Raw genomic sequence first — 16,349 nt, forward strand, 5'->3', positions numbered from 1 at the left:
TCCTTGCCGTTGCTGCTTCTGCTGCTGCTGTTGGCTGGCATTTTATTTATTTTGCCCGCCGTCGCGTCGTGTGGATACGCGATGGCATTAGGAATGTGTAGGGTGTTGGTGTTGGTGTTGTTGGGTGTTAAATGTTGGCTCTTAGTTCTTGCCTGTCTACTGTGTGGAGTGTGTTGGGTGTGTGAACTGAGCTCAGACTCTGGGCAACTAAAAACCCATAACTATATGTTTTTCTGACACATTTTAAAAGTGCGCCGCAAGTCGCATGCAATTTATTGTTATTGCGTTTTGTACTCATTTTTCTTATTCCTCTTTTTTTCGCTCTCTCTCTCTTTCTCTCTTTCTCTGTCTCTCACTATCTCTGTCGCTCGCTGATGTTATTTTCTCTGTTTTGTATCTCTCTCTGGCTATCTCTGTTTTTGTCGCAAATCCAAGGACATTTTGTTGTGCATTTGTGTTAACCTAATATCCTTGTAATTGCCAGCTAAAAAAAAAACAGCATCAAAAACTGGAACAACGTTAGTTGTTGTTATTGTTGCATTTATTGTAGTAGTTGTTGTTGTTGTTGTTAGTGCTGTTGCTGCTGTTTCTGGCACACAACTTGTTAGTGAAAGTTGCGCAGAACAAAGGCCAAAACTAACGACGACTCCATCCTCCATTGTCTGCTCTTTTATTATCAAAATACTAAATATACTAACTAAATTGGGTAATATACAATGTGTTGGAGTGCACGAAAACATAAAACAAACACACTTTATAATGAAATATAAATTAGCATTTAAAATTAGTATTTAGAGATTAATAAATATAAAAAAAAAATCCAAAAAAATAAAAATTATTTATTATAAAATAATGAAATGAAATCAAAATATAAAAAAGATGAAATAAATCAATAAGCTAAATAAATATTTTAAAAAATTAAACGCATTCAGTAAGAATGGCAAAAATATTGCTTTGTTATGGCATTTATACTAAAATAATACTGAACTTCTAATAAAATACTGAATATTCTTCAGAAGCTTTGCATTTTTAAAGCAAATGTTGCACAAATTTTGTCGTTTTACAAATCTACATATAAGAAATGTTTTTTTTTTTTTGTACTTACCAACTTACTTACTTACTTATTGTATTCGATTACCAATACTATGTTTCACTTAAATATTAAAATTACTTTTGAATACAAAAAGTAAATTACTTTCCTAAAGATTCAATTAATCGATTGCGATTTCTTTAATCTCTGGATAAAGATATAATCTGAGTTGAAGGATTTTTTGTTCTATAAATTTCCCTTATAAAATATATGTATGCATAATGTTAATCGAAAATCTAAATTTAACCTTTAAACTTTTTAATAATGTTAAAGTCAACTTTATGCTTCAAAGAAACATTTCAAGCTGTCCTACAGTTGGTAGAGTATTTTTTGGGTTACTGTTGCCAAACATATTTTTCTGTCTTTTTTTTTAGTCTGTTGTTATTTTTATTTTGGGCGGAGCGTCCGCCATTTGCTGCTTTAATTTGTTGGTCAGCTTACAAATTTTTATAGCGCATTTTAATTGACGTTGGTTCTGGCCCAGTCCACACACACACACACACACACACAGACACACAAACACACTCGCACAGTTCCAGCACATGGCAGAGTTTTATTTTACGGAATATTTTTCTTAACCGAATTTATGGTCGAATTTTGTGCGAGTTTGTTTTTGTGTGTTTGCCAAATTAATTGGGTTAATAGTGCGGTTTTTCTTTTCCCTCTTTTTTGAAGCTAATGGAAGCATTTGAATCGATCGAGTTGCCACAATCTAGTTAGCACAATCTGGTTTAAAGTCGGTGGCTAATGCAATAGCGATACGAGTATCAATTGGCCAATTTGAAGACAGCCAACAGATATGCATGATATGAATGCTGAAAGAGAGAGTAGAAGGAGGTGGAAATAAAGATGAGGCCAAAGAGCATATATACAAAGTATATTATACTGTTTCAACCCTCGACGAAAAGCTCGACACGTGTCAGTGTCGCTGTCAATGGATGTCAAGAGCATAGAAATGGTAATCCTAGCCCATTCGTAAACTGCCTAGACAAGCCTACTTAACTACTCACTCAACAAGCGACACTCGATCCATGTTGCAACTGCGTCATGTGTCTACTATACTCGTATTTGTGTGCTGAACTTGCCCCCAACTGCCATGTCATCATACATACATATACAATCGCATGTCAGCCGAAAATTAAACCTTTCACTCAACTCAAATTCAATTGTTGTGCGTCTTCAAAATCGAAATCTATAACGCACGAAATCAGAAACTGTCCGCCAAAAAGTAGAGGGTGGCTCTTCGGGTTGAGATTTGCGGGACTAAACGCATTACATGTCGAGCAATCGAAAGTCGAGTGGGAGGAGGAGGAGGAGCTCTTGAGGCAGAAATTTTATTTGTAATATGACAGCACTTCATATCCTTTTTCAATGATATTAAGAGGCTGGCGAACAACAGGAAATTATGCACGTCAGACCTGTCTGCTTATGTGTAATACCCGTAGCAATGCCCGTTCCGAACTTTGGATATTTGCTGGCAATATTCCATATACAGAGAGAGGGGGGACAGAGTTCATATATATTGCCCGCTGGCCCTTCGTCAGTCAGTCATTTGGTTAGTCGTATTGCCAGGGATTTAGCACATGGTTCGCTTGCCTGGGCCCTTTGCATACATGATTGCATTTCCGTTAATGAATTTGCTGAAGATGTGCCAGATGTTCGATAGTCACGAGTGAAACTAGCTTCAAGATTTGCACAATTTATCATTTTAACCACTTTGATTATGAATTTATTACTCGCATATTTTCTTAACATTTTTTTTTTTGCTCTCCCACATCGTTCATTAAAAATCATTTCTAGATCTCTTTTTTTTCCTTTCCGCATTCGTCAACCATTCGCATATTTTTTGAGTTCTCAATTGTTGCAGCAGGTACGAGTTTGGAGTTGGCTGTCATCAGTCATAAACTGCAGACTGTCGTCGTATTTACTTAACTTTGGCACACTCCGCTTTGCCCAATATCAAATGTTGATTGTGTTTACCATTTCATGGTTTCATTTACTACACCACCTTCCACCCCCTCCGCAGCATCTTCACCTCAGTATGCAGTATGCAGTACCCGAGGCAGTCGCCCCCACTTCCCATCTCTGGCTTGCCATTCCGCTTATATTGTCATTCTCAGTCATGCTTCAACGTTTGTTGATCTCTCCCTCCTCATTCTCATCGTCATCCTCATCTGCCGCATCCTTCGTTTTTGTTGTACCGCCTCAGAGTCATCTCGCTGCTTCCGGTTTCTTTTTGTCCAGAGTTGGGTTACGACTGAAACAATAATACAAAAATATAAAGCTTGCTGTTTGCTGGTGCTGCCCTCGGGGTCGGACTCGATGCTCAGTACTCAGTACTCAGTGGACTGACTGACCACTTGCCAGCTTTCAAACGTAATGTTAAATCTGTTTTGCACCGGCAAAGCCCGGCAGCAACAAAAGTACAATAACTATTAACAAAATAATGAATAACGGATACCCTTTTTAAGGCAGCGGCTACGTCAGTCATTAAAGCGTGACAACCTGAAATACAATTTGGAAGTCCAATTTAGAGCTGCGAAGAGAAGTAAAATAGTATTATTATTATTTACATTTTTCATAATTATACAAAATAATATATTAACAAAAAGAAGGAAGTGCTAGCTACTAAGGCCATCGACTCCGAAGTAAAATAATAATGATAGGTATATATAAAGTAATAACTTTTTCTTTATCAACAATTTTTAAGTATTTGCGGTAATTAAAAATATAATTTCATAGAGAGTTTTTATTTATTTGTATAAAATTTTTATAACAAGTTAACAGATTAATTTCAACCTTTTAAACAGTTTAATACAAAAATAAAAACACTGGGAGGAACTTATAATAGATAATTTAGAGTAAGGGGGAAATTTTAGTTTTTAATAAAGAAGGTAATCAACTATAATTGCTAGCAAAATATTAAATTAATAAGTGTAACTAAAACACAATTTCAAAAGAATTTTCAGGTTTTAATTAAAAAAGAAATGGAATTGTTATAACTTCAGAGAATATAATAAATTATATCGTATCAGAAATTAGTGCTTGCGCCATAAAAAATACAATTGCGAAATCAGATTCAGATATATGGCAGAAGAAAGAAAATGAATTATAATAGCTATAGACCAAATAATAAATTAATGTTAAAATGTAAAAAGTAATTTTAGGTGTTATTGAAGAAAGCATAGCAATTATAATTATGTAGACAATACAATGAATTAATGATTGTTCACGTCCTCTAAAAATACAACCCTAATTATAATTGTAGAACTGTGGAACACCTTAATTAAGGATCAAATCGAAGCAAATAAATTATGTATTTGCCACAGCCATTAGGCTTAACTGTGGCAAACCTCTTGATCAAATTGCAAATACCTTCTTGAATGACAAGAGCAACAAAAGCAACAACAACAGCAACAGCAACGAGAACAACAACCACATGAGAAGCAGGCAAGCAACACATGAAGCATGCAACCCCTTGAAGTGTAGCACAACTGGCAATGGGGCAAAATGTCGAGGGGGTTTGTTTGACAGCGACGCTCATTTGAAATGCATGCGACGACAAGCTTGAGAGTGAGAGAATGAGAATGGGAATGGAAGAGGAATGGGAATGGGAAGGGGAGAGAGAATGGTAATGGAACTGGGAATGGGAACAGGATCGGGAACGGGAATGAGGTATATGTAAAGGGGATTGGGACGACGAAGCAATCAACTCGTGTCAGCAAGGAGCATATCCTGACTGATGCCAAAGCAGAAGCTGCAGTTGAGCTGAACTGAGCTGAGCTGAGGCGAGATGAGGCAGCTGACTCGCTTCCCTTGTCGCTGTCTGGGCTGCCTTTTTGGCCTGCGGATGTGTTTGTTTATTTAATTTCTGGTATTTTTAATTGAATTTTCAATGCTGCCACAGATTTTTGATGCCAAACTCTCGCTCTGTATCTCTCTCTAAAGTCTCTGCTTAATCTCAAACTTCTTTCTCTCTCCACCATTTTATCATTGCAGAAGTTGCATCATTGGACCCGAGCTGAGCGTCAAAGTCTGTTCAATTGGCACTGTGATAAACCGTTCGGCCTACATGTCGGACTATTGCCAGTTGGAGGGAACCACGGGCCGACAAACCCAGCCGATGCCCATTCGTTGGATGGCCTGGGAGAGCGTGCTGCTGGTAAGTTTGCAACGTTGTAATAAGTTAAATAGGTTAAGTAAAAGAAAAGAAATGGATCCCATCTCCTTCTTCATATCACGTTGTATTTCAAAGGCTTGCCGTATAAAGTTAAATAAGTTAAACTGATAAAAGAAAACAAATGAAATTGCAAAGGCTCTCAACTCACTCTTTCTTCTCATCACAGGGAATTTATCAGTCATACAGTCTTCTCTGTTGCATTCTTGGCTTCATGAAACTTTAATTGAATAGGTTACATAAATAAAAAATAGCAAAAATATCTCCAATGACATCTCTTCACATCATTTATTATTTTCCAGCCGAAGAGTGTTTATCTAAAATTAATAAGGAAACAACTTGAATTACAAAAGCTTTCAATTCACTATTCCTTTACATTACATTACATACATTGATCATACTCAGTGTATCTGAAGTTGATTAGATACAAAAATAAATAACAAGAAATTCCAAGGACAATCCTTTTACTTCCTCTTTGCTTTATAGAGTATTTGCCAGTCGTACACTCATAATTGCTGCAGCCTTTTACCTGCTGCATGAATTGTGCGCTCAAGCACAAGTTTATAATTATAAATTAATGAACAGTGTTCACTTTTTCCCTCTGTCTGTTTACCACCTCCGCCTTCCCCTCTATGCTTTGTCCCACGCTTCTTCGCGCGCTTGCAACACACAATACTTCTTGTGTTGCCTTCCAAGGAAGCCAGAAAGCGGAGAGCGGAGAACGGAGGGGGTTAGTCAATGCTTGGGGCAGCTTGACAGCAAAATGAGTTGTAATTGTGTTAATTATTTTTAATTTGCTTTTTCTGCTGCCTCTTTAAGCTGGCGATTTATGTCAGTTACCTTTTCCGGTCTTCAAGTCGTTCCGCAATGCGATGCGATGCGTTGCGCTAAGATAAGTCCATTAGGATAGGAAAAAGGAGATATTCATACTTTACTCGAGATGCTTGCGATTTGCTATTTTAAAACGAATTGCAAGCTTCAAATGCAGAATTATTAGCATTTGAATGTAAATGAGCTAGAAACAGAAAGAGAAAGGCAAGAATTTGCTAAATAAAGAGAGTTTGTTAATGTAAAATATTATGTCAATTTAGTTCTTAGACAGCTAGCAGAAATTAGATTATTATGAAGTGCACAACTAGTCGTATGAGTGTTGCTTAAATCTCTAGATCCTGATTCTAAATAAAAAGTGCCACTTACAAGATTACAACTTTAATGAAAACATTATAAAATGCACAACGATTTAAATGAGTAATAAGAAGTTTAGTTTTAAAATAAGTTACTGCAAAAATCGCTTGAAAATTAAATAAGTAAGCTTTATTTTAAAACTAATACCAGATCAGATAGAAATTGTAAAATTTATTAAAGGCGGTGTTGGTTTTGATTGCATTGGTTGACAATCTGGTATATTTTGTACTCTATGGTATATTTTGAATATAATAGTATAATAATGCAAGGATGATACCAAATATTGCCTTCTGTATAGCTTAGTATTTTTTCGGTATATTGAATTTGTATATTTTAAGAATACTATCGCAATATTTTGACTAGATTAAATATGGCTAACGTATATCTTAAAGTCGAACTCTCAAAGGTATCCCTTACTTGTTTTTATACCCGCTACCCATAAGGTAGAGGGATATTATAAAAGGATGGGCAAACACGCCTACTTACAAGGGGTCTTAGTTGCTTTGGCGGATGGTATATTTTTGCAGTCTATGGTATATTTTTGGTATATTATGCAGTCTATGGTATATTTTGAGTGTGGTACTATACCGATATACCAAATATACCATTCGGTATATTTTTGCATTTTTGGTATATTTTGTTAATAATACCGCAATACATGTATTGCTTTTATTCTTTACTTGTTTATATTCGTGTCTTTAAATATTTCATTAAATTAAACAAGTTTTTATGAACACAATAAAAACTTTAAATTAAGATTAAAGTTGATTTCCAATTGTATTTCGAAAACTTCTTAGTGTCGAAAGAAAAGAATCTAAATAAAGAATTTCTAAAAGAAATCTGTAAAGCTTTAACGAAAGAATAAAAAATATATAAACGCATGAAAGGAAACACATTTCAGATTCAGAAATTATTAAATAGATTAGAAGTTGCATGCTGTGCCTCTAGCATGTAGTCATCCAATTAACTTACGGTTAGTTGAAGTCCATTAACTCCCGCTCCTAACCGAGCCCAAGCAACTCTCATCAAAAATGCGAAGCGAGCACTTCAATTTACGCTGAAAATGGCATAGAGCGCGATTTTTATTACCGAGCAAACAAACGAACCCCGACAGAAAGAATGAAACAAAGCAACAACAACAAAATACAGACAAATTAAAAGTAAAAAATAAAAATATACTATGCAAGCGAACGAAACAAACAAAAAAAAAATAGAAACATAGACCGAGAATGAGAACGAGACGGAGAAGGAGAAAGAGAAGGAGAAGAATATTTTGTAAATCCCCGAGCGAAAAACCGCACTAAATAAATTAATTAACTACATGAAAAAGGGGTTTGGGTGCAGACAGAGAGAGAGAGAGACAGAAAGGGAGACTGAGAGGAGAGGAGAGGAGAGCACAAAACAGGCACGCAGACAAAAGGACATGCATGAAGTTTTGCCTCGAAATAGCAAGGATAAAAGTCATGGATAAGCCCACGCATATCGCACTAGATATGGTGCCAGTTGTTGCTCCGATTCCAGTTGTTGTTGTTGTTGCTACAGTTGTTGCTGAGGTTGTTACCGAGGTTGTTTGTGTGTGTTTTAGACAGTGCCGAGTACAAGCTGCTTTTAGAGTTTTGCCATTGCCTCGGGGCCAAATGAACGGCAGCCGAGAAGAAAGGGCAAAGGGCAAGAGTTGAGATATGCTAAATGCTGTTTCGGATATATGTATGTATATACATATATGGCATATTAAAAAGCGCAAAAGTTGCCTTAAAGGATCCATGTGCACATGAATGGCTTTTGTGGCGCAACAACCGCAAAAATTCTTAAACCAAAAGCCAAGCTAAATACAACAAAGCCAAAGGCTCAAAATATGTACATTCGTATTCTCCTCGAGTATTTCTTTTTGTTGATTTTGTAAGATATTTCCATATACATTAATAAAACATTTAATTGCAGGCGAAATTCAGCACAAAATCAGATGTTTGGTCGTTTGCCGTTGCCCTTTGGGAGATTTTAACATTCGCTCGAGAGCAGCCCTATGAGCACATGTCGGACGCGAATGTTATTGAAAATATCGGGCATATCTATCAGGATGACAAAATGCATGTAAGTTGAAAGTCAACTAAACAAATCAACCGAAATATTTCTAATATTTCTTTTCTTTTTTTGGGGCCAGGAACTATTGCCAATGCCAGTCAACTGTCCACGGGAGATTTACGATCTGATGTGCGAATGCTGGCAACGCAACGAGTCAAGTCGACCCAATTTCCGGGAGATCCATTTGTTTTTACAACGCAAGAACTTGGGTTTTAAGCCCAGCACCCAAACGCTGATGTATTGAAGTTAAAATTGGAATTGCAAACAATCCAAAAAACAGAAAAAAAAGCTACAGCTGAATTAGAACAGATTAAAGACAAAGGCTAAAGTAAAGAAAGACAGCAGGCAGAATCTACACGCGATTTTAGCACACATTTAAAATTTATATCGAATATTATATTACATACATACATATATGGCAAGCACGATGCGAATTTTATGCATGCAAAATAATGCATTTAAAATTTAATGATTTATGTATAAACTGCGGCAAGTTGCCGTTGAAATGCCCTAATCGAAGAGGTATAGAAAAATATTAAAAAGCTTTGAGAACACGAAAAAAAACACAAAAATTAAAATCGAATAAATATTTTGGCACTATGAGCTGCACATAGCAAAAAGTTTCTTAGACAAATAAGGTGAGAATTGAATCAAAATTGAACTAATTACATCTTCGATTTGGGCACAATGCACTTAATAATATCGTATGTCGTATGTCTACCGTTTAAGAACTTTTTTGGGTCAAACACAGGAGAGATGCTTAGTGTTAGCTCAGCTTTAGGTTCAATATCGAGTCAATAGCTTAAGGTTTGCCCTCAGCATTATTCAATAAAATAAATGTAAATACAATTCACTACTGACTACAGTTGATATCAAAAATAATATATGAATGGTATATGAAATAAACGTAAGAAAAATTAGAAGTACTCGACGCATATTCTATGAAATAGAATCTAAAATTTAATCATTGACATATGTGTGTACCTATCGCTCCTCCACCTGAATGCTCTCTCTATCTGATAATTTTTGCTTTAAATGTATATAAAGAAATCTATATATACTATATATATATACAGGTATCGATAAATATACTCATAAGCGTAGCTCTATGCAAGCCCCCTTTGTCAACAAAACTCTATCAATTCCAACTCAAAATTTAATTTTGATGGGTCACATTTGAGGTAAGGAACGGATCTAGAAAACCTGCGTATAATTTTGACAATAATTGACAAATTTAGATTTCAATTGATGCAACAACAAAAATGCTTCTAGAACTGCCTAAGCTAACATACAAGAGAGAAGTGAACCAGATAATCGAAATAGCGAAATATCTGAGATACGCTAAGAATTCAAAAATCAGACAGCTTCAACTTTGAATCACAACAAAGTCAATTAGACGCATATCAAATGACATTATTAACTTGAACTTTGGCTTGCTATAGTATCCTTTTTCTGTTTGTGTTTGTATTGATGTGAAAAACCTTTTCCTGTGCCTTTTCCGCGATTCATTTCAATCATCTTGCGATCTTATCTTGTGTTTCTTATCAATAAGCTTTAACGAGGTTTCGCCACTGCAACAAAAAAAGAAAAGAAAAACAAAAATCAAATAAATAAAATATTCTTGCAAATATTCAAAATATATATTTAATTAAACTCAATTTTAATAATTAGTTAAAGTTCGGCCAGCCGAAACTTAATCTTTAATTCTTTTCCAATTGAATGTAATCAAAATGCATTTAGAATAATTTGATTGTGCAATTGATATAGTTGAAACATTAAAAAATTGTTTCATAGTTTATTCCAATCATAAATGCTGATTTTGCATCGTAGAGTTAAATGCAATTAAAATTATAATTACAGTACGTACATTTAATTAATAATCACGATACACATACTTCAATTATAAACAAGAGAAATTGTCAAGACAACAACAAAAACAAAAACACATTTTCACCTGCAACGAATTCAATTTATGGCAATTTATATTAATTAATTATTTTCCAAATATAATTAAAAACGAGAAAACAAATTGAAAAAAAACGAAACGTTGAGCACAATCATGTTAAAGAAAAAGAAATTAAAGCGCATTGAAAATGACAAACAAAAAAATAAAAGAAGTTTAAGTAACGAAGGCAAACAAAAGCTAAGAAAAGAACAAAAAACACACGAAAAGAAAAACAAATATGTAGCTTAAGCGAAATTGCAGCTAAAAATAACAAAAACAAACAAAAACAACAATGTAACAGAAATCCTAAGTACACTAAATGCAAAAATAAACTGAAATAAAAATAAAAAACAAAAAAAAAACTTTTGGGAGCAGATTTCATTGTTGGGAAATGGCAAATGGATGGCAAAGCCGAGGGAAAACTAAATGAGACTTTGAGCCACAGTGCGCAGACCAACAGCTGAGACCTCCTGTGAGTCCTGCGAGTCCTTCGACCCAAGGAAAACGAGTCGCAAAACTACAATCAAGTATTTCCGACTATGAAATATCCGCTAACCATTTTTAGAGTATACATAAATGAATGTGAAGAAGAAACTCTAAGCAAAATCATCGATTATTAAGATGGTAGAGAATTTTAATAAAACCACAAAAATTGGGTGCTTAGATGACTTCATCAATAGAGATGATCATTGTGATTGCATTTTTTCTTGTGTCCATATCTTGAATAATTTTAAAGGAATAAACTTCTCATACTTACCTTTGACCGTGTTTATATAATTTTGTTTTTATTCTTTTATTTTCCATAACAACTCTACTAAATGTCGAAAAAAGCTGACTAATTACAGTTTTTCTCTGATACTTTACCCAAGAATATTCTCAAATAAAATTAAACAAAGTCAAACATTTAATATGCACAACAAATCTTTTAAGCCATTTTATTTTCCTATTGTTCAGTATATCTAAATATAATAAAAATAATTCCAATTATTATAGTAAGCTATAAAAAAAATATAGTAACACCCTTTTTTCTTTTTTGTTTTTTTTTTCTCTTTTGTTACAATAAACCTTGCTTTTCAAATAAAGGCGGAATTTGCGTTCGAATATTGTTATACATTTCATATTAAACGTATGTATTGATTATAAAATGTGTAAATATCTTTTATTATCTATGCAGCAACTAAAGAAGTTTAACAATATCTTGAGAGAATTTTCATTGTTGTTATTTCATTACATTCATCATAAATTAATCCGCAAAAGCCTTTTAAACTATGGCATTAGTCAAAAAAATATTCTGTTATGATAAAAAAAAATTAAAATTTACATATATTGAAAATCAAATCATTATGCTGCTTACATTATTTTTTGAAATTATTTATTATTATTTATTTACATGCTAATTATTGTACAAAATAATATAATAACTAAAATAAGGGAATGCTAGCTACTAAGGCCATAGACTCTTTTTGTAATTAATAAATTTAAAACAAATTTAAAATATTTTGTTGTTCTTTTTTTCTTTATTTTATTTTGTATTTCTTCATATGTTATTATAAATTTACCATTACTGTCATTATTGTATTTAACTATCATTTTTTTTATGATTAACTATTAAATTATCATAGTACTCGAACTTTTACATAAGCCGAAATAATGGAAATTGGTACACTTTTTGGTTCAAGTACATAAACATTATACATATATATTTTTTTTCTGAACGCAGTTGCTTCCTACTCGAACACATATTCTGTTGTCACAAGTAAGTCGAACAAAAGGCATAATTCCTTCTGGGCTACCGGGTATAAAAGCAGCTCAATAGGCCGCCTCAGCCTCAGAACGCGTATTGTGTTGGTTTGGCAAATTAAATAACATAAAATACAAATCCGCAACAAATCCGACGAGCAGCTAGAAAATAATAAACTTATTAATTCAAATTGGCATCCTAAACAGCCAGCCAGCAGTGTCCTGCAGCGTGTCCTGCAAATCGCTTGTTGCTTGGGCCGCAACTCGATGTGGCTCAGTGGCTCATCATTGTCGCATTGTTAAATCCTTGAAACAGCTGTGACTCTCGAGCTCAATTACAGACGGATTTGCTTGGCAATTTCCAAAGCAGCCAACGAAGGTCTCGTGAGCATCTTGTAAGCCAAAGAAGCTAATAAGAAAACTAGACTTTAATTTACTTATAGCCAAGGCTCTGTAAATGGATTGATTGGCACGATATTGAGGACTTGAAGTTGAGAGAAAACTTGAAACAACATTTAAAGCTCTTTTCAGTTACAACAAAACTTGGCCACAGACTAATCCTGAAATGGAAGTTCTATATATTTCTTTTTTGGCTGTTACTCTTTTGGCTTCTTGCATTGTTATTGCGGTTTGTCGTGTGTGTTTTTCCTCCTCTCACTCTCTCTTCCTCTCTCTCTCTGTGGATGGCAATGTAATTATTTGTGTGTGCTGCTTTACGAAGCTCTTTTGGCCGGAATTGGGATTTGGCGAATCTTGTGGCTAATTGGAAAAAATGCCAGCAGTAAAAATGCGGCGACAAAGTCGCAGTACAGCTCATACATATTTGATGCTGCTTTAATTTAAAGTTACGCTTTGCCGTGCAATCGAAATCAATAAGTTATTATTTGGAGCACGGCCTTAAGCCCATCCACCCATCCACCCCATTTGATCTCCCACTGGGTTTGAGGCTGAAACTGGGTCTTGGAGACCGCTACTTTTGACTGCGGCTGTGACTGCGACTGGCCAATGCTGGCAGCGCTTATTTGACTTGGTTTTCTTTTAAGGTTTGCGAAAACAAAATCCCAGACGCAATCTTTGATTTTATTGTAAGCAAACGAAAACAAGGCAAACGCAAAAAGAACAAACAACATGGAACGCCAGCAGCCTTCAGCAACAAATGCGCTCAGAGATTTTGGTTTGGTTAGAAAAACAATAACAGCAACAACAACAGAAGCCGCACAAACCAAATGCCTCAAGGGGGAATCACCAAAGCCAAAAGAGTGAAGACCACTGAGATGGAGAGGGGGAGGGGGTGAGGGCAGGATGCTCTCTCAGTGCAAATTGGCAAAGTGCGTAAAGCATTTCAAATAGATAACCACTCAAGCATATGTTACATTAGAGACTCACACACATATGCACACACACGCACACATGAGCATGTTTCTTCAGACTATTCTAACTGGTTCGGATATTCGCTGCTCTTGGCAACAAAACAAACGTTGCCTATCCGAAAGGCGCAACATTTATTTCCATTTATTAAATAGAAAATGCTTAAAGTTTTCAATTTTTATTCATTGTTTGTTTGTTTCTGACAGCATATTTTGTTGATGCCAATTAATCGAGTTAATTCTTGGTAATGATTGAGATTCATTTTATTTTCGTCAAAGAACATTTATTTTTAACTCCGCCATATATCTAGAAATCTGACTAGAAAGTATATAAGCAGGGATAATATGATTTTGAAGGATTTATAACATATTCTTGATGTTCGAACATTAAATGCTTTAATGGGATAGCTATGAATAAATAGTCAAATTCGAAATTCGTTTTCTATTAACCATTTCAAGTGTGACTGCAGATAGGTTATAATTAGTTCTTAAATTGAGCAAAGAATGATTTTGGACATTTTTTTCTGATTTAATATATGAATTTTATATTTTATCATAAAACAAAAAAAAGTTCATAAAATCAATCTTGACTCTAAATATAGTGCTAATCCAGAGCTTATGAATATTGTTTACTTATATTTCAAATTGTTACAGATTATATTTTTCCATTGTAAATAATAATACGAGACAATTGTCTCTAGAAAATTACACATATGCCTATGAAATGTTTGTCTGAGATGTTTGTCTTGGCTGATTGATCTATTGACTAAACTATTATCTTTCTAACTACGATAAAACCAAGTATAAATGACCTTAGAAAAGTCTAAAGGAAAAATGTTGGTAACTGAACATTTCTTTCTGAACATCCAATAGTTTACAATAAGGATCGTTCAAATTGTATACTTTTTGAGAGGCATGTTTAATTATTTATACAGTTTGTATTTCGAAAACTCAAAATGCACTTAGAGTGATTTAAATAGGTGAAAAAGCTGCATAAAAATTAGTTTTTCAAAGCCAGAAGCAAACGTATACAATACATAGGAAAACATCCTCCACACAAAGTGACTTTTGAACAAATATTTTAAAACGAGATTTTAACTGTTCAATGATGATTTTGATAACATATAGCGAACAATCTTAATATTGTTAAAAAACCATTGCCATAGTTAGTTTACTTTGTCCAAACACAACTTTAAGGCCAACCATAATTGGAATTCAATAAAAATACTTGAATGGGCAAAACCAAATCAAATGCAGTAACATTCTATGACTATTACTATTGCATAAAATCAAGCTGTAAAACATAGTCGTAATATCGAGAGGGTTGCTTACACTTGGCATAAATAAAATTTAAATTTAATATTTTTTAAAAGGCCATAAACCCGGCGCACACTGCAAGCCATAAAAATGCAGACGATGTCTGTTAGTGGGTAAAATTGTAAGTAAGGACGTTGCACTGCCTTCTGCCTTTCGCCTTCCGCCTGCTTCTGCTTCTTCCAGCTGCTCGCTACTTGCTGCACACCTTGGGGACATGAAGTCATCAACTACGACACCCACACTTCCTATTCTCCCCTCATGCTTGGCACTTTCTTGCGGGTGCTGAACAGAAAAAATAGCCCACTGCACCTTAAGGATTTGCTTTTTATGTTTATTATTTTCTTTGCCCTCTTTTGTGTATCTCTTCATGTGGTGCGTTGTAGTTGTTCTCGTTGTGGCTGTTGTTGTTGTTGTTGGCCACGTGGCCTGCACCCTTCGCCAATTCGACGCGCTAGTTTCACACCCTTGTGCACCCTCAGCCCTTGTCTTGAGCCCTAAGAAACGCGTAAGCAAGCCGCAAACGAAACATGTTGCGTTTTTTATGTGGCCTACTAGATCCTTGTATGTGGAAAGGGGGATTTTGAGCCTGAGGTTGGCCTGGAAGTTTGCAGGGGGGCTGTCTAAGGTCATCAATAATGGCGCAAACATGCATTTAAGTCGCTTGCTTTGCATTAAGACGAAGCGGCTTATTGAAATTGGTACACATCCTGAGCCCTTTTTTTTGCTCTCCCTTTTCCTATTCCTATTATGGCAGAAACGGCTCTTGGCTCCCATGGGAGTCACTACTTTCAATAAAAATTTGTTTTTGTATTGTGGACACTTTTTTTCTTGCTTTTGTGGGGATATTTTACCTTTTTACTAATATTAATAGAAAGTGTCTACAACTTCAATGGTAGCTGTAATGCTTAGTAAAACGCAATTTTTTAAATAATTTACTTTGCCGCCAACTTAACACTGCGATATACTTTACAGCGCGAAGTCTGTTAACGCAATATGAGACTTAACATAGGCATATCTGTATTCTGAGTGCCATCTTAACAAAACCGAAATTTGTAATTCACTACTACATACAGATATTATCCACTTTAAAATGGTAATGCTCAATAGATACGTTCCTTAAAATTTCTTTAAAAAAAATTAATATTTTAATAATGCAACGAAGTTAAGTGAGACCGTAAAACATACCAAAATGTTAATGATTTGATTTAAAAAATTACATTTCACATCACGACACATAATTTAGATTTAAGAAAGTAATTTATTTTTATAACAAATCTAAATCCAAACAAAAAAATGTTATAATAATTCGTTAAAACAGTTTCAATTAGGTTACATTATATTTCTTTAAAAAAAAACATCGATGTACACATAATATCGATAATTAAAATATGCTGAAAACATCGATAGAGTAATGGTGTCATCGATATCTCTGCACAACTAGTATAT

The 16,349-nt window shown here is 34.5% G+C and overlaps 1 protein-coding gene across 1 annotated transcript in view; it reads left to right on the forward strand.

The window, feature by feature from the left end:
• The window catches only part of LOC117564236 (discoidin domain-containing receptor 2), a 159,423-nt gene extending 148,849 nt beyond the window's left edge, over positions 1-10,574 (forward strand). The window contains exons 15-17 of the mRNA XM_034242927.2: positions 5,090-5,252; positions 8,394-8,543; positions 8,614-10,574. Coding sequence (XP_034098818.2) covers positions 5,090-5,252; positions 8,394-8,543; positions 8,614-8,778 — 478 coding nt within the window. The 3' untranslated portion in view covers positions 8,779-10,574. The remainder of the gene's footprint in view (positions 1-5,089; positions 5,253-8,393; positions 8,544-8,613) is intronic.
• The last annotated feature ends 5,775 nt before the right edge of the window (positions 10,575-16,349 follow it).

Source organism: Drosophila albomicans, chromosome 2L (genome assembly GCF_009650485.2).
Source record: "Drosophila albomicans strain 15112-1751.03 chromosome 2L, ASM965048v2, whole genome shotgun sequence".
NCBI lineage: Eukaryota > Metazoa > Arthropoda > Insecta > Diptera > Drosophilidae > Drosophila > Drosophila albomicans.